Source organism: Theobroma umbraticum, unplaced genomic scaffold (genome assembly GCF_002168275.2).
Source record: "Theobroma umbraticum cultivar Fairchild unplaced genomic scaffold, ASM216827v3 scaffold_51.0, whole genome shotgun sequence".
NCBI classification, from domain to species: Eukaryota; Viridiplantae; Streptophyta; class Magnoliopsida; order Malvales; family Malvaceae; genus Theobroma; species Theobroma umbraticum.
In genome coordinates, this window is record NW_018397260.1 from 4,003,782 (window position 1) to 4,022,383 (window position 18,602).

The following is an 18,602-nucleotide window of genomic DNA, read 5'->3' on the forward strand; positions in this document are numbered from 1 at the left end:
GGGAACATTAATAGTTGACTAACAGTTGAATTTATATTTCCAGCAAAAGATATTTTTTTGAAGTAAAGTATCCACTTCAAAAAAAATAAGTTCACTTGAAATTTTGATTAAAATTTAAAAGTAAGATATTTTACTTTAAAATTTAACACACTACTAAACATTCAACAGAAATGAAAATATGATTGAGCTGTGGGTGTCTGTTGGACCTGAATTTGGTTCGGTTTAATTTACATCGATTAACTTATTTCATTAATAAATATTATATTATATTTTTATTATATTTTACTTTTAAAATAATTAAATATTATAATTGAATTGATGGGCTGAGATGAACTTGACTTTGACAAAGGCCATCCAGTAGGCTTGGTCCGGAAAGGGCCTTTGTAGAGAGAACCAAAGGAAGCCCAATATTGGTATTGGGTTAGGCTCGAAGAGAAATTAAACTCAGCCCAACACTTTCTCCCAAAGTAAAACCCCCTTTTATATTTTTTCTTTTTTTTTTTTTGGAAAAATGAAGAGCAAAGGTTGGAATCATTGGAAACTGGAGTGACCTCCAAGCCATCGTACAGTCTTCTCCATTTAAACTCTCTCTCTCTTTGCTAAAATCAGTTTTCTCGCGGAATCAAATCTAATAGCATAAACCCTAAATTCTTCAATGTCGGTAAGTCTCATTTCTTAATCGAAATTTGTTTTTTTTTTTTTAATTTCTTTGTTGAAACCCTATTTCTCCGAAGCTTAATTAAAAGTTAGTTTTTGGTGGATGATGCAGATCTTCGAGTACAATGGGAGTGCCCTAGTAGCGATGGTAGGCAAGAACTGCTTCGCCATCGCCAGCGATCGGAGACTCGGCGTTCAACTCCAAACAATCGCCACCGACTTCCAGAGGATTTCTAAAATCCACGATCGCCTCTTTCTCGGTCTCTCTGGCCTCGCCACCGATGCGCAAACCTTGTACTCCCTTTTTTTTCCCTTAACTTTTCCCCTTTCTGCTTTCTGTTGTTTAAAAATTATTATATGTTTTGTGGTAATATTTTGTATTTTTTTTTAATTTTTCAAGGTATCAAAGGCTTGTGTTTAGGCACAAGTTGTATCAGCTAAGAGAAGAGAGGGACATGAAACCTGAGACTTTTGCTAACCTTGTTTCTGCTCTTCTTTACGAGAAAAGGTTCGTATAAAGAGCTCCCCACTTAAAACTTTTGATTAGTTCAATTAATTACTGAGATTAGATTCTTTTAACATTTTAGCTTAGCTCTTAGATTAAGGGAGGAAATGGAAAGCTTTAATTTTGTTTCGTATTGCCAAATACCAACTCTTTGATTCGTTCTGCATTAGTTTGATAAAAAAAAAACACTAGGACATAAACTATTTTTTAAATGATAGTAGGAGTAATGGAGAACTGGTAAAATGAGCTTAGTTGCTATATAGTACTTATATTATGAATAAGAGGTGCTGTGGATAAAAGTAGATGTATTTCTTTTTTAAAACATGAAGTTGGGGGGAGGAAGAATTTGTGATATGCATCGCAAGGAAAAAGCCTTACTTATGTTCTTTCTTGGCTAAGAGTCACTTCATCTTATTCTGCGCCTTGAAGGGAAACAATCCACTTGTCTTATGATAAAAACTGAGCATCCAAGAGATTCTTGCCTGCCCTTTTCGTGTTTAGCCTCAAAACCCAACATTTAGGACTCTTCTTTTCCTACTAAAATTGAAGCCCTTCTTGGATGATATGTCAAGCTTGAGAGGAACTCATAGGCATTATTTGCTTTCAAATGGGAATTTGACTTGAAAAGGGTGCAATTTTTATGTGTAACAGATGCAAGTTTTATGACATTTATTTATCTTTTTTTCATAGGTTTGGTCCATACTTCTGCCAACCCGTAATTGCTGGATTGGGAGATGAAGACAAGCCCTTCATTTGCACCATGGATTCCATTGGAGCCAAGTAAGTAGATTTTATTCTCTCTTGTATTTTGGATGCAAAAAGCATGAATTTGTCTTAGATGCTAGGTATATTTTTATTTATTTTTACTTATATTGTAGTATTTACCTAACAATGAGGGTTGTTCTATAAAACAAATGCATGTAACTTTCCCTTGGTAAATATACTGGTCAAATCTCCTTTATAGAAAAGGGAAAAAAAAAACAAAAGCTCTTTTTCGTATCTTAAAAAGCTGAGCTTTTACTCTATGATAACTGATTGTCTAGACAGCTGAAATATCAAAGAGAGAAAACCAGGAATTTTAGCTCTGTTTAGCAAAAGAATCCCAATCTTATTCTAAAACCTGAAATGTTGGTGCTGTTTAATAAAGAATCCCACTATGGTTCCATCTCCAACATAAACAACCCTGTATAAGCATGATTGTAAACTCTTGACAAACTAGGGGCTTTGGATCTCAGTCAATAGTTGCATGATTTTAGAAAAAAGCAACAGCAATGCTTCTAGGCACTCTTTGAATTCTTCGCTTTCGACTGTTCCACACATAACAAACTGGAAGAACCCCTCTCCAAACCCCCATCTCCGTATAATAAATTTCCTTTCTATGAAAGATGTTTATTTGAAATTTTGTTTGTTGATGTTAATTTTTTAAGAAATATATATGTTTCAATGGTTGTGCATGTTTTCTTTGGTTTTCAAGGAAATAGAAAATGTATATATTGATTGCATTAAAATGAAAAATTCAAAATGTTTGGTGGTCAGTGGCTCTTTAAAATGGAATAGCTATCGAGTTTGATTTTCAAAGGTCAACATATGCCCATAGATAGCTGTTACCCTATTTTTTCTTTTGGAACATCCCAGTTGGAGTTGCAGCTACCCTGTCTAAAATAGCAATAAGTAGCTGAAGAAATAGCCAAGTTATATACTGTACCAGTCACTTAGGTTTGGGATTTTGGGTCGCAATTATACAAATATTTTCAATTTTTTTTATGCCATTGAAAATTTTAAAAAGATGATCTCAGGCGTGATATTTCAAGGGTAAGGATTTCTGGATAATATCATAGTTTGCCATCTGTCATTCTTTGTTCTCTCTGTCTTTCTCTCTCTTTGCAAGAGATATGTCTCATACATGCCTGTTACTTTGTTCATACAAACTTTATTATGTGGTAAACTCTAATGTAGTATATATCCAGTATTTTGCATTTTGTTGAGTTCGATTTCTGGTTGACAATACTATTTTAATTCTTATGGTTTGAATTATTTTTTAATATTTTGATGCAAATGCTGAAACTATTTTGGTTTTTATGTTTGCTTTCTTTGAAATGCAGGGAGCTTGCAAAAGATTTTGTTGTAGCTGGTACTGCCTCAGAGTCTCTTTATGGTGCCTGCGAGTCAATGTTCAAGGAGGACATGGTTTGTCAAATTTTTTATTTTCCTATGCTCAGAGTAGCACATGCATAATAGTGATGAATCCTTTCAAGAAGTGTAAAATTTCATTGCTTATATGTTTGTAACCTACAAGCTAAGACATGGTGGCCATTTTTTGGGGTAGACATGACTACACTTTACTGTGTCATAGTTAAAAGTATTGTGGTTGTTAGCTACAAATCATTCATGCCGGTAATAGAATTCATGCTTTATTGAGTCATTGTTTTCTTTGTATTCAGGAACCTGATGAATTGTTTGAAACTGTTTCCCAAGCACTCCTTTCATCAGTGGATCGTGACTGTCTGAGCGGTTGGGGAGGACATGTCTATGTTGTGTAAGCAATTTCAAATGTTTTTTTTTTTTTTGTTTTATATTCTTAGTAGCATTCTTTTCCTTAGGTCATATTTATCAAAACCTTACCCAAGAGAATCTGGTTATTATTCGAACCATCCAAACTCTTCCCTTCCCTGATGGAGAAAAAGGAGTATTTAGTTGTTTTCTGACTGATAATGTCTGGACAGCTAAAACTTAACATTTGCAGTAATAGCTAATTGGTGCATTTTTAATGTATTTGGTGTTTATACATTTTGCAGCACACCTACAGAAGTAAAAGAAAGAATTTTGAAGGGAAGGATGGATTGAGTGCAGCCAATTGTCTCTATCTTCCCCTTAGCCGTCAGCCTTTAATTGTCAACTATGGAACTTTCAGTTTTATTTGTTTATCAAAGGCTGTTGATCGTGAATGCTCGAATCTGATGTACTCTGATAATTCTGAAATCGATTGACTAAGTTTTATATTATTGCAGCATGGTGAATGTTGTGGTGGAAGTGGTGTACATTGATGAGTTAAGATTTGTCTTCCTATTGATGTTTCCTAGTTAAATATGCATACGACACGATATGTTGGATGAATTGGGTTAGGTCCTCTTCCAAAATCTTTGATAGATGAACAATTTGTTCATCTTTTTTAATGATAAATTTGGGGTTTCTCGTTAGGCTTTACTCAAATTAATGGTACACTCATGGAATGCGACACTACAAAAGAATACGTGAATGGTGATCTAAGTGTGAAGAGTAAAACAGATTCCTCTGTCAGTAACTGGTTCTAGTTGAATAAAAACTATGTGAATGGTAAATTGGATTTTGCAGCTTTAGGGAACCTTGGGCCCAAAAGAAAGGGGAAATGACACTTTCGGTTTGGGGGGGCAGTTACTCCGCCCGTTACGAAATGATGTAGGTAATTGGATTTTGTCCTCTCTCCGCTCATCCTCTGATTCAGACAAAAGAAAACGCAGCATCCTTCAATTTCTCTTCTCTGCCTAACGAGTGAAACCTTGGGTTGTTGTCATGCCACTCAAACAGTAAAACTCTCTGTCTCTCACTCTCTCGCTCGTCCAAAGAAGCATTTTCCAGAAATTGGGATGACTTGTTTCTTGCTTCTTCAAATTTGGGATAAATTTTCCTACTGAAAATTACACGAAATGATTTTCCAGTAGCCATAGCATTCAAAAAGCAATGTTAGTCAAAAGGATTGGGGTGGTTATACTTTACAAGTTCTAACCAAACAACAACGTTATGTTTCATGTTAAAATGTTCGATTACAGAAACAAAACAGGGATTCTTCTGTATATTTCAAGTTTCAACCTCGAATCACTCTTTCCCACGACAAAACAAATGTCAATGGAATTTGGCTTTTCATTACAATACTTGTGGAATTTTGACTGTTGATCACAATTATGTTATTCTCATCTTACTGGTGCACCAATGCAGGAGTTAAATAGAGCCAGAAAATATTGTCCTTGGCTTTTCAAAGTCACTGTCAGCTGTTTGCCCTTGGCCGATAAACCAGTGAACAGAATTGATGGGCAATGTAATCAGTTCATTTTTCTCAGGCTTCACAGACGCCATTGCCAAACTTTTTGGCAATCCGCTTGATTTTCTTGCTGGAAAGTCCTGCAGGTACCCGCTTATATCTTATCTACAAATCCAATTCTTATTATCTGCCACAATCTTTTTGGCGGGCGTCTGCTTGTATGTGATACACAACGTTATTAAGATGAACTACATTAATCTTGGTATCATTAAATTTACATAGAGCTTTGTCTTTTACTAATTCCAGGAAGTTGGTGTGCTTCATATCTCACCATCTAAATTTTCCCCTCGGTATTTCTCAAACTGAATCTGCTTTTTCTTACTTTCTGTTTGGATGATCGTTCAGTTCAGTTTGTGGATCAACATGGGATTTCATCTGTTACATAGAGAATTTTTGCGTTGCGAATCTGCTGAAGTTGATCATGGTGTTAGTTCTGTCCTACATTGGTAACTATGGATAGGATTTAGGCCCAATCTGATATTTCCATCTTGATTAAAGCAGAAACGGCTCTAGAATTTAATTGTTCACAATTTTATTCACTTGTTCCTTTAACGATGTGCAGTTCTCCTATTCTTTTATCTGCTGTATAAAGTGGGCATCTGCCAGTGCATTGGTCATAGTCTGTGCAGAATGGTATGGGCAAGCATTGCATGCTGGTTCTCTTTTTGGGAAATCTGTTGCACTTTCTTGTGCTTTAAGCTTCTAAAGATTAAGAGGATAAATCGAGGGCGTAGAAGAGTAAGAGAATATCAGTTTGATACTAGTGATGAACATGATGATGAAAGCTTTTCATATCGCACTTCTAGACCTACGGAAGCAAGCAGTACATCCCTATCTGGCCGATGGAGAGACTACAGAGGAGTTCACTTACGAAAGTCTTTGAGGCCTAGAAGCCATCGAATAAAAGTGGGGATAAAAAGAGATGCTCTTTATGAAAGGAACCATGGTAAGCATGGCCATCATATAAACACAGTTCATGGCGTTAGGGTGACACATACATCAAAATTTGCACAGAAAGGTTCAACTCGTAGGGGAAGGGTTCATCATAGAAGGAGATAATTCTGAATACTAACAGTACGCATTTATCTTTTCAATCTCATGGAAACTTTTGGCTTTCTCCTGGAAGTGGTCAGAATGGTAACATATGATCATTTTCTCATCCTCTCCCTGCGGTGGAATTTGGCAGAACCATCCTCTTCTTCATTTGTATCATAACCTTATAGTTCCTTTCTGGCATTCAAACCGACACAATGCTTGACTGACTGCAGAATATAGTTTATTTATTCCTTTTCAACCTCTGCTAGTGCATTGATAGGATAGTTCTCATAGCACTTCACTGGAATGCATTATCTTCAGAGAGTCCTTATCATGAATGATATTGCTCTTTCCTAGCAAGAATCAAGTTCTCTAGCATCATTGCCTTTACCAATCAAGGGACTTGTCCGAAATTTACTTTTCTCCCTGCACTTTCACAACTCAAAGTTTTTGGTATGCATGGCTTGGCTTTAGATTTGTCAATTGTCTCCAGATAATCCCATTTCAACAACTATACATGGGGATTCTCTTTGTTGCTCCTACAAGAAAATACGTGTATACGCTTGCATCCATACATTTGCATGTGTATAATTAATTGTACACACAGGTATACTTGATCTTGAAGTAGGTGGAGAATTGCCCCAAAGATAAGGCAAAGAGTTGGTATAACTTAATTTTATATATACGGTGACTTACTAGGTATGTTATACTATTGCTTTGCATTAAATAAAGCTGCCCTCTCTGGGAAGGAAGCTAAATTTTCGGCTATATTTGAGGCAAGGGGTGGTACCAATCGGTGTTTGGAAAACATTCCAAGTGGGAAGAATTAAAGAATATTGTCATATACAACGTAATTGGACTTCCATTGCTTCGCATGAAAGTTGCCTTTGTCTAAAGAAAGCCTTTGGCATTATCCCATATATGCCTGCGGATTGGGATCTCCTGTTCCCCTTACTTGAATAAGATCTATGGAGAACGAAGGCGCAAAACAATCATCCAAGAGGGTGCCTTTCACCCAACTTGATCAAGTTGACTCTGATTTTGCCATGGCAATGGCATTGCAAGAACAGGAGAGGGCGTTTTCAATGCTCGAAACCATTGAAAGTGATAGCGAAGAAGATGACAGCGAGGCATCCTACGGAAGCAGCAACAACAACGATTACGAATGTTTCGAAGGCCTGGAAGCTGGAGGTGACCTAGAGTTCCTTGAGGGACAAGATAGCAATGATGATGAAGACATGGAGGAGGAGGATGAGATTGATCCGGACGATTTATCTTACGAAGAGTTGATTGCTCTAGGAGAGATTATAGGGGTAGAGAGAAGAGGGTTATCTCAGAATGAGATTTCTTCATGCTTGATTCCATGGAAGTTCCAATCTGTTAAGTGCAACAGTGGGATTGATCGGTGTGCGATTTGTCAAGTGGAGTATGAAGAAGAGGAAGGTGTAGTTGCTCTTCCTAATTGTGAACACCCATATCATTCAGAGTGCATAAGCAAGTGGCTCCAAATCAAGAGGATTTGCCCCATATGTAACACTGAGATTTCTTCATCCAAGAATGCTAGGAATGTTTAGATGTTTTCATTCATCTGTTTGGGCACTGTTACTTCTTATGATCCCAAGTTTAATTGTACAATTTTATTTGATTGAAAATAAAATGGACAACATGTATACATAGAATTTGTACAAGTTGGAAGTTGTAACACAGCTCAAACACCAATTTCTATGATTAACGATTCTTTTCTCCTTACTTTATAACCCTTTTGCATAACTTTAACATTAGTATTTATTTAAGTAATGCCAAATGCCTTATTAAAAAAAAATGTTATATATATATATATATGAGGAAGGGAGATTATATACATACCCAAAAAGCTTTTCAAGACATAATATATATATATATATATATATATATATGGAAACTTATCAAACACTAGTATATAAAACATTATTTCCTTTAGAAATTTAGTCAAAAATTCAATTATCATTTTTAAAACCACAAACCTTTTTTACCAAATTTTGTAAAAAATAATGTTTTCTCATAATTTTCTAATAAAAAAATTTCATTGGAAATAAACACGTCTTTTTTTGTGACAAATATGCAACAAAATTAATATTGTCGGAAAATTATTGTTTCTTTAGTGAAAAACATGAAATTTTTATTAAAAATTATTCTTGCTAATAAGAAATTCTTTAACAATAAATCTAGAGATGAGAATTTAATGTACATTTGTTGTGTGCTAATAAAATAAAATGAAAATAGTACTATTTTTGGTATTTTTGTATTAATTTTTTGATGAAAATATAAAGCAAATTTAGTTTTATACGGCCATTATTAAATCTTGTGCAACTAACCTATTGACTTATGGAAATCCACATTTTATGTGATTAGCAGATCAAACTATATATATTTATATCAAAAATATTAAACTATATGAATTTGTATGGTAGTTGGAAAATGGCCCGATAGAGATAAAGGTCAGACTTGTGCTGTATCATTTATCTACTTACATAAATGATATCATTGGTTTTTTTATATATCTATTTCTTAAATCTTATCTCATTCAGTTCAATTTAAGATTAATACTAAACTTTTTAAATTATAAATTTTAATCCCCAAAATGATCCTTTTGTCCTGCAGCTTAAGAAATAAAAAATTGCGCCGCCGCACTCTGTTATCTCTGCCATGAACGGACACGCGTGCGAAATCATGGAAACCTAAGAGAAACAATGGAGATTTTATATGTCCATTCAACCTTTCCTGCGTCTAAAGGAAGGAAGTACAATAATTAGGTCTGTCGTGTGCTTCTTTTAACTTAGCTTCAATCCCAAGCAAAATAAAATAAATCTGACCAAACACAAGAAAACAAAATGTCTGACAAATCCATGTCCAAACGTTTTGAACAACAGTCAATTTTTCTGCGCCCCCATAAGATCCAAAGTTGTCTGCATCACGGGTTGAAACATCATTATAAGATTCAAAGTTATCTGTGTCATGAATTAAAATTTAAATTTAATTTCGTACTATTTTAAATTATAAAAAATTATATTTTTAATTTATAAAATATATTTAAAATATATTTTATGTTTTATTAATGTAAAACATATGACAATCTACACCTTTATTTATACATAATATATTTTTAAGCTAATCCTATTCTTATATACCTACATCCATCGTGCACGTAGGGCAAAGACTTTGCTACAAAACGACAAAATTATATAGTTGTAAAATAAATATTATTATTTTTTAGATATTAATAGTATCTTTACTTTTTTTATTTTTTTTGGTAAAAGTAAAAAGGAAGAATGCAAAAATTAGAAGCGGACGGCCAGAAAATGATGGTGGGAACAAGTTTGTGATGGCTTTTTGGCAGGGAGTGAAGATGCATTGAACTTCGGCAGGCGTGAAAACTTCAGTACTATATGCCGACACATATGTTTGTACTGGCGGCCATCAAAGGACCGTCTACTGTCATTCCCACTAATCACTTCTGAGAATGAGGACTCCTAATTACTGAAAATGGTGCAACGTTTTTCCATACTGATAATGAATATATCTATTTACAGAAATTAAGCCATGCGACTGTGTACCTGGTGGCCACTCGAGAAAATTCCAAAATTAATGGCTGCGACTGCCAGAGACTATCAATGCAGGCGGACAAACAGCGACGGGATCCGACGGTTGGCCGCCACCCTTCGTTTTGTCAAAATTGCGTTTTTACACACAACAATTTCTCTCGTTCTGTTATAATTTTTCTAATTTGCCCCTCTAGTAATTTCGAATTTATCATTTGACCAATTAAAATTTCTTATTACTTACTTGACTCCTTAATAAGTATCAATTATTTTTATTTCGCAATTAAATTTTATTTAGTCCTTGAGTTATTATAAATAGCACAAATTCTAAAGTACTTTTCTATATATTCCATATACATTTTTCATTTTTTTTTTACTTTTAGCAATACTCTTTTATATAGAATTAGTTTGAATTTTCCAATATACATTTTAAACACTATTTTTACATGACATTTTTTAATATTTTTTGACATAAAGTACTATCAATTAAAATTTTAAAGAAAAGAAAATGAGAAAATAAAAAATCTAAATTTCTTTATTTTGAGAAAAAAAAACATGTATAATTGATGGTTAAATTGAATATCCGATTTCATAAAATTATATTTTTTATATAATTATTTTTATAATGCGTACTAAGTGAGTAGCATTAATTAAATGCAATAATACAAGAATCTGTACGTAAATAAACTTTAATTTAATATACTTATTATAAAATATATATATATATATAATTAAATAATAAAAAATTATTATTCATTTATTCTTCCTAACTTAATTCTTGCTAGAAAATATATTAACTAATGTATATTAACCCTCCTTCACTTTTAACTCTAGCTCTGTCCTTGGAGAAAGTTTGACCGTGGTCTGTGAAACTCAAGAAATTAGTCAATTGAACTTAATTTAAATAGCAACACTTTATAATATTTCATGCATAAAATTATATGTTACGTCAATTAAGTGTAATTAAAATCTAAATTTATGGTAGTGCATTAAGTTGAAATTGAATTTCAAACTTCAGGTTAGGCCATCACATCATCTTGAAACGTTATAATGAGGATGGAAACTTAACAATTAATTAATCAAAAAATTAAGAAAAAAAATAAGGAAGGTTGAAATAATAGAATGTTCTTTAACCATCAACAGTTAGTTTATTAATAGATACATAATCTCTTATGTAAATAGTAGAATTTAAATTTTTTTAATTAAAAAATTTAAAAGTTCCTAACCCACCGTCAAAATGAAATCATTCAATTAACTTTAGCATATTCGCAAGCTATGGGACCGAATTTGGACTAATGTTGAAATCATTCACGACAATATTGACCGTGTGTGCGGAAATAAAAGCAATATCAAGACAAACTGGCGGCTTAGAAATTTAGTGAAATTCCTGGTCAAAATATTTGAAAAGAAACGAAATACAAAACGTGTTCATTTCATCTAGACGATATGACAAAGTGCTTTCATCTTCTTTCAAAATAATAAAATAAATAAATAAAAGTCAAGCCAACCCACTTGTCTTATTGAGCAAAAGTTAGGATTAGATGGTTTTTGAGCAAAATTCTTTTGCTTTCAGACCTGATTACTGATTACTCTTTTTGATTAACTTGTTAATCACCTAGTTTATAAAGCAGGATTATGCCCTACTAGTTATAGAATTCTTAGAAAGTTCATAAAGTATATGTCTTCAACTCTAAACAAATTGACAAAACAAAAGGCAAGAATGAGCCTTTGTAACGTTCAATTAATCCTTCAATTAAAATTTGAAAGAAAATAATAGCCTTCATTAAGTGCTTGTCTCAACATTAAAAGTATTAAGCATGGTCCCATGGCCATGCAACTGGCTAGCAGCATCTCATGCCTTGAACAACTTTTTCGTTTGCTTCCTAATTACAAAATTTTGAAAGCGATATAACTAAATACTTTGATGTAGCATCTCTCCCTACCCTATTTACGTAGCACCTCTACCTAACCTTGTTTTCTTTGTCGTTTACTTTTTGCCTTAATAAAGTCTTAAATATTTATTTTATTTTTTATAAGTAATGCGGTTGTGGAATTATCTGGTTCTATTAAATCTTATGAACATCATTACACATTTATGATTAACATTAATGAAAGAACTATAATCTCTTTTTGATAGTATAAATTTTTCTTCCATTCAATTATTAGAAGAAAAAGAAAGAAATTTGAAGTTTCGAATGTGAAGCTAAAGTTAAAGAGAACGTTCGTCTGACAAATTCGTGGAAGGGGATAAACCGTGACTTTTGTATAGCTGGAGAATTGTACCGCCTGCCAGGGACAATAGGATTGCCACCGACTTGACCGTAAAACATAGTTAGCCATAAAAAACAAGTTACTTGTCCTTGTCCTTCATGTCCACAATATATAGTCTTAAATTTTTAGAAACATAACTTGAAATTAATAGTTCATTAAGGAAAAAAAACAGAGATATCCATTTCCTTGCTTTTATAATAAAAAAGTTGATCTAAGAAAAATATTAAAATTCAACTATTGAATCTTAATACTCCTAAAAAAAATTAGAATTCCTATATCAAAGTTAAGTCACTTTAAAATCTTCATTTCAAAGATGATAGAAAACGTACATACAAAAAAAGTCCACAAGATGTGCACGAGAACTTTCAATTGCATTATTAGTTATTACTTCTTAGATTAAACTCAAGTTGTGAGTAGAAGAATACTAATCTATATTTATATAATATACATATATATACATATAAAAGTAATTCTGAAAAAATAAATGATGAAGATAATCATATTTGTTAATAATATTTTTAAATTGTTATTTTAAATATTTTATTATTAATATTAATAAGATTCATCCAATTTGTAAATACATGATAATTTTAATTTCATTGAATGACTTTCATTAAAAATATTAATAAATTTTATTTTATTTAAATAAGAACTACAGTGCTTTGAGTGGTTTTCATTGTAAAAATATGTTTTTTAACTCTAATAGTCTTGAATAATTTGTAGATTAATATTTGAAAATTTGGATTATATACAATTGAAATATTAATAATTGTCTATTATTTATAGATAATTAAATTTACATTTTAAAAATATTTGTATTTTATAAATTTTTTATTTGCAAAAAGAAAATGAAAATAAAGAAAAAGAAATACTAAAAGAGAAAATAAAGAAAAAGAGGAAAAACAATTTAAGGAAACTTGACTTTGCTGGGGACCGCCGACGAGAAATTCAGCGACTAATCTGGTATTATCATTTCTCACGCTTATATTGGAAAACCGCTTGGTTTTGGTCGTCCACGGTTTCCTTTTTATTGAATTTTGACCAATACCATCATGCCACATCACACCACAAAGGGCGTTCCCGACATTTCATAAAAAATCTCTCTCTCTAGCCACGTCCAACCCCAAAGTCAAGTTGCCTTTATGTCATGGCTGACGTGGAGACCGATCATCAAGCTCTCAGGAAGTTAGTCACCGGGTCCCGAGACAAGGACGAGCGGCGCTGACAACCATTGCGTGTCAAGCATCTACTGGTCCGTCGCAAGGATTTAGCATCTTTGACTGTGTACAGACATTTTGTTTTCTCTTAACCGCCACCGAAAGTTGAGGTGATAGAACGCGTCGGAAAGCTATTTAACTCCGCGATTGCTAGTAATTTGCTTTTACTGGAGAAAGAAAAAAAGGGTGTGGCAGAGTGTGAAGGCCGTTCGGCGCTTGCCCAGCAACTTCCTTTATCCTTATCCAGGTCGTCCATTGACACGTCAAAGTTTGACATGATGTCGTAAAGAGTTGAAATTTAGGTCTCCGCTTCGGTCTTCGTTTTCTCTGGGGGAGGTCAGTCCCCTGTCTACGTGCCCACTGCATCTGCGCTTGTTTTTTAACCAGCATTAGATACTCAGTGTAATGATCTAATTTAGTTTAAAGAGTTAAATTTTAATTTTTTTAAAAAAATTATTTTTTTTATATTTTCAAATATTATATATTCATAAAAAGAATTTTTACTTTTGTTTTTTATTTCATGTGCTAAGAAACGAAAATAATTTATTACTTTGATATGATCAAACAAATTAATTTTGAGTTTTTAATAAAATCACATTTATGAGTAAAATTATGATAATATTAATAATATCAATTCTTATATATAATATAATTATTACATTTAGCATAAAAATCACAATCAACAAACTTAATAACTTAATCAAACTAAAACTACACTAAAGTAAAACATTTTGAGATGGAAAAAATAAACTTTATAACCATCATAGAACTTAAATGCTAAATATTGTTACACACGAGTAAAATAAAATTAAAACAAATTACATTTTGAGATGGAAGAGTTTGTAAAAAGAAAGTAGACTAAATGGTTTCTATTATCGGGAGTTCTTTAAATGGAATGGACATATTAAAAGAGTTGGGAGATAAGCCAAACTTTTTAAAATAAAGATAATTTAACGGTAGAATAATCTAATTAATTAAAATTCTGGTCTTGGTTTCTTTTTTCATCTTCAAATATCCTTTTATTTGTATATAATATAAGTCGAGATTGCATAGGAGAAGACAAATGTTAAAGAGTATGTATAGAAATTTGGTAAGATGATATTTATAAAAAGATTTTTTTAATTAATAAATTGATTGTCTGTTCTTGCATTTGGAGAAGATAGTGCATTAAATTCTTAAAATAGAATTTGAACAAACCTTAACAATTACTTATAAAAACCTGATAATTGAAATTCTAACAAACATGCTTTAACCATACAGTAAGCTTTGATAGTGGCACACAAAAAAGTTAATTTAATTTATTTTCTTTCAACTCCAAGACAAGATAAATGAGAATGATTTGTTTTGCTATACTTTCTCAATTCTTACATATTCACTCAATTTTTTTTTGGCTTTTTTTTTCCTAATTTTCAAACTTCCAAAAACTCAAAGTATTTTACCAAAAAATATTAATATATATGTATTAATTTACAACCATCTGGGAACTTCTTTATGCAAACAGAATACCAAATTATGTATTAATTACTTTTTTTCGGTTTATTGTCATTTCTTTTTTCAATATAAGAAGAATAACATATATGTGGTAGTGTGTAATGTAAACTTAAGTTATTCAGTTGTCATTACATGTTAATATTATAGTCAACAATTAGGAAAATTTGTATACAAATGAAAAGTTTCACGTGTGTTAAGGATAAACACGATTCATGCCATTGTTGTTGACATGTCTTAACTCACAAGTCATCATATTCTACGTATATATACATCGTTTCTTTTCTTTGACTATATTAATTAAGAGTCAAATATTTGATTAAAGTTTTTTTTTTTTTTAATATTTGATTAAAGTTAACCAAATAAAAAGTTATATTTATCTTATTCTTTAGAATTATGTAAAAATTGTTAAAGTGTTAATTGTCCTTTATTTTTTAAATATTTCAATTTTTTAATTAAATGTTGCATGCACAAAATCTAAGTGGAGACGGGACATGATATTACATAATAATTAATCTACTCTACTATACTAGTATTTTTAATTCAATATTTATTTGTTCCCATTAATCACGCTCGACTTTGAACACAGGAACATAGAGCAAAGTCGCAGTGTGGTGCCGAGTCACACGAGCAGATGGTGATGACGGCACTAGGGGGCTGACGTGTAATCCTCATCCACCGTTAAACTGTCGGCTCAAAATTGAATAAAACCAAACCAGAAATATATAATATTAAAAAATGTATTTGAAAATTATAAAAATTGTGAAGTTTATAAAGAAGGGGGAGAAAAAACCACGCCGACCGCACACGAATCCCGAGGACCGTTTTGGGATTCTTGTGTGTGATGAGATTGAGGGCACCCCAGTCCAAAACAAATGGCGTAAGCAGTGACAAAATCACTCCGCATGTGGGCTGTCGACACGCACGCACTTCACTTCCATGTCCTCCACGTGTCCCGTCCACGCTCTCATCACCCATTCACTACCCCTAAAAAAGCCCACGAAAACCTTATCAACCACGTGGATTCTAGAAGCACCCACCGTCTCTCCCGCCACGTGTCCCCCTTCTACCTTCTATAAATTCATCGCTCTCCCTTGCGTTCTAAGTTTCAAGCGCCGTCACAACAGATAAGAGGGGAGAAAAGAGAAAAGAAAGCGTGAGGGTGAGGGTGAAAATATATCTCAAAGTGAAAGGTCAAAAATGACAGCTACAGAGTTGCAGTTACCACCTGGCTTCCGGTTTCATCCAACGGATGAGGAGCTCGTTATGCACTATCTTTGCCGGAAATGTGCGTCGCAGTCGATCGCCGTACCTATCATCGCAGAAATCGACCTTTACAAATACGACCCATGGGACCTTCCTGGTAAACTTTCCATTTTTTTGTTCTTTTTATCTCCCCGAACCGGAACAACGATTCACTTCTTTTTCATTTTTAATGCGTATTCATTTGTTTTATGTCTTACTTTGGATTTACAGATTTGGCCTTGTACGGAGAGAAAGAGTGGTACTTCTTTTCTCCGAGGGATAGGAAATATCCGAACGGTTCAAGGCCGAACCGGGCAGCTGGGTCGGGCTACTGGAAGGCAACCGGTGCTGATAAGCCAATCGGACAACCAAAACCGGTCGGGATTAAGAAGGCTTTGGTGTTTTACGCTGGGAAAGCGCCCAAAGGAGAGAAAACTAATTGGATTATGCACGAGTATCGATTAGCTGACGTGGACCGGTCGGTTCGCAAGAAGAACAGTTTAAGGGTATAACAACTTTTTCTCGTCACTGGTTCGGATATGTTAGGGGTAAATCGGAGATTTAATTGCATGATAGACTAAGGACTGGAACGTGGAGGCGGAAATGACCGTTTTGACCTTCCCATACTGGGGAAAGTTGCCAGCTGTGTATGCCGCGCCTGTCTTTTCTCTGTCATATTTGGCGGCCACAAAGATGGCGTGATTCGTCAATGGTGTGACCGAGCTAAAGGACGGTTCTATCTGCCTCCATGGACTAACATTATGATTCGAAAAAGATTATTTTAATCTTGCGGTGGAGAGATGCATAGTGGTTTCAGATTCACTAGAGTTTCACCGAATCATGGGGACCCACCAGGAAAAACATTTGATTTTTGACAGTATACAGTTTGGTGCATTGAATGGGTGTACACCTCACGCGCATTCAATAACTCCCAGACGACATTAAAAACAGATTTTGGTTTTACCTCCTGATTGTGACACACCTTTTTGTCACGCTTAGGTCAAGCAATTATTGCTTTCCTGTTAAGGAAAATATTCCTTCTTATCTTGGCAAAGAATGGCAGGATCGTTTGTTCATCAATTTAACAATCTAAAATCAAATAACTATTAACGATTCGTTTTGTTTTTGCAGTTGGACGATTGGGTGCTCTGCCGGATTTACAATAAGAAAGGCGCCAGCGAGAAACAACCACCGCAAGGAAGCGTTACGAAAAAAGCTAGCGTGATGGCTATTGAGGATAAGAAGCCGGACATCGGGACAGTTGGCATGGACCCGTGTGGACTGCCACCAGCTCCGACGGGAACCGTTAACGATTTTGTGTATTTCGACACGTCGGAGTCGGTCCCTAGGCTTCACACGGACTCGAGCTGTTCGGAACACGTGGTGTCTCCCGAGTTCACGTGCGAGGTTCAAAGCGAGCCCAAATGGAAGGATTGGGGAAGTACCAACAACAATGCCCTTGCTTTCTCCTATAATTACATGGATGCCACAGTAGATACCGGGTTTGCTTCCCATTTCCAGAGTAATAGTCAGCTGTCGCCGCTACAGGATGTGTTCATGTACCTGCAGAAGCCGTTTTAGACAGACGAGAGAGAGAGAGAAAAGTTAAAAATAGTGAACTGAGCTTCGGCGTATCGTTCGGTAACACGAGACTTAAAAGTCCATGAGTGTACCTGTGCGCGCTTGTAGGCAATAAAATTTAAAAAACAGAAAAATTGAAATTGGCAGATAGAAGGGTGGGAGTGGGGGAGGCCGTTGGAATTGATGGATGGTGATCGGGCGGTGGAAGTTGGATTTTATGCAACGTAGAAAGAAGAATTCTAGCATAGGCATGTGTACAGATAATCTGTAATCACGTGTTTAGGGGGGAGTGTGTACATGATAAAAAGAAAAAGAAAACGGTTTTTTGGGAGGGCCCTTTCACATTTAGGGCTTTCCACAAAATTCTCATAATTTGTAGTAAGAAAAAAATGATTCCCTATTTTTCTTTCAAAGGCTTAGTTTGTCAATTGTCAAATGAACCATCTAGCCAATTGGCGTCCTACTCATTAATACATTTTTATTTTTACATTTTCGGCATTTATTTTATTATTCAATCACGAAATGTTGATTTTATTTGGTTTAATTTGTATTGAATTTTTAAAAAAATTATATTATTTGATATATTACGAAAAGTTGTTTTGATTATGAACGTGAAATAATTACATTGGGAAAACGTATAAACAACAATTATGCTTATTTGAAAATGATACCACATAATCATTGAATTTGTGAAAGGTGAGTCCACTAATCTTGCGATAGAGCAAGTCAATCTATTAATTTATTACGATTGTAAGCTGTAACTTTCTAAGTTTTAATGTCCTTATTATTTGTCTTTTACGACGTGACAATTTATTGAGATAATTTGTATGTGTTATATATCAATTTATCTATAAATATATGATATTCTAAAATAAAATTAAATAAAAATTTGCTATCCCAAGAGAGAGAAAAATAGTATGGACAAAAATATAAATTTAAGAAGCAATTTT

General features: G+C 33.7%; 4 protein-coding genes across 5 annotated transcripts; all 4 read left to right on the top strand.

Moving 5' to 3' along the window:
• The first annotated feature begins 515 nt into the window (after positions 1-515).
• On the top strand, positions 516-4,212 carry PBC1 (proteasome beta subunit C1). 2 transcript variants are annotated; one of them, XM_021428051.1, is made up of 7 exons: positions 516-661; positions 770-951; positions 1,058-1,165; positions 1,853-1,942; positions 3,265-3,349; positions 3,604-3,698; positions 3,958-4,212. In XM_021428051.1, exons 1-7 carry the CDS (start codon positions 656-658, stop codon positions 4,004-4,006), a joined length of 615 nt encoding a protein of 204 aa, XP_021283726.1. In that variant the 5' UTR covers positions 516-655; the 3' UTR covers positions 4,007-4,212. The 2 variants fall into 2 exon arrangements, with proteins under 2 accessions (XP_021283726.1, XP_021283727.1); XM_021428052.1 differs by lacking the exon at positions 516-661 and having other exon boundaries at positions 764-951.
• A 668-nt stretch (positions 4,213-4,880) lies between these two features.
• On the top strand, positions 4,881-6,914 carry LOC110416174 (uncharacterized). Its single transcript, XM_021428049.1, has 3 exons — positions 4,881-5,323; positions 5,583-5,683; positions 5,800-6,914. Exons 1-3 carry the CDS (start codon positions 5,226-5,228, stop codon positions 6,294-6,296), a joined length of 696 nt encoding a protein of 231 aa, XP_021283724.1. The 5' UTR covers positions 4,881-5,225; the 3' UTR covers positions 6,297-6,914.
• Positions 6,915-7,098: 184 nt separating this feature from the next.
• LOC110416176 (RING/U-box superfamily protein) lies at positions 7,099-8,007 on the top strand. The gene has a single exon (XM_021428053.2). The coding sequence runs from the start codon at positions 7,241-7,243 to the stop codon at positions 7,844-7,846; it is 606 nt and encodes a 201-aa protein (XP_021283728.1). The 5' UTR covers positions 7,099-7,240; the 3' UTR covers positions 7,847-8,007.
• A 7,915-nt stretch (positions 8,008-15,922) lies between these two features.
• LOC110416697 (NAC domain-containing protein 2-like) lies at positions 15,923-18,141 on the top strand. Its single transcript, XM_021428746.2, has 3 exons — positions 15,923-16,189; positions 16,303-16,577; positions 17,203-18,141. Exons 1-3 carry the CDS (start codon positions 16,027-16,029, stop codon positions 17,650-17,652), a joined length of 888 nt encoding a protein of 295 aa, XP_021284421.1. The 5' UTR covers positions 15,923-16,026; the 3' UTR covers positions 17,653-18,141.
• Positions 18,142-18,602: the final 461 nt, after the last annotated feature.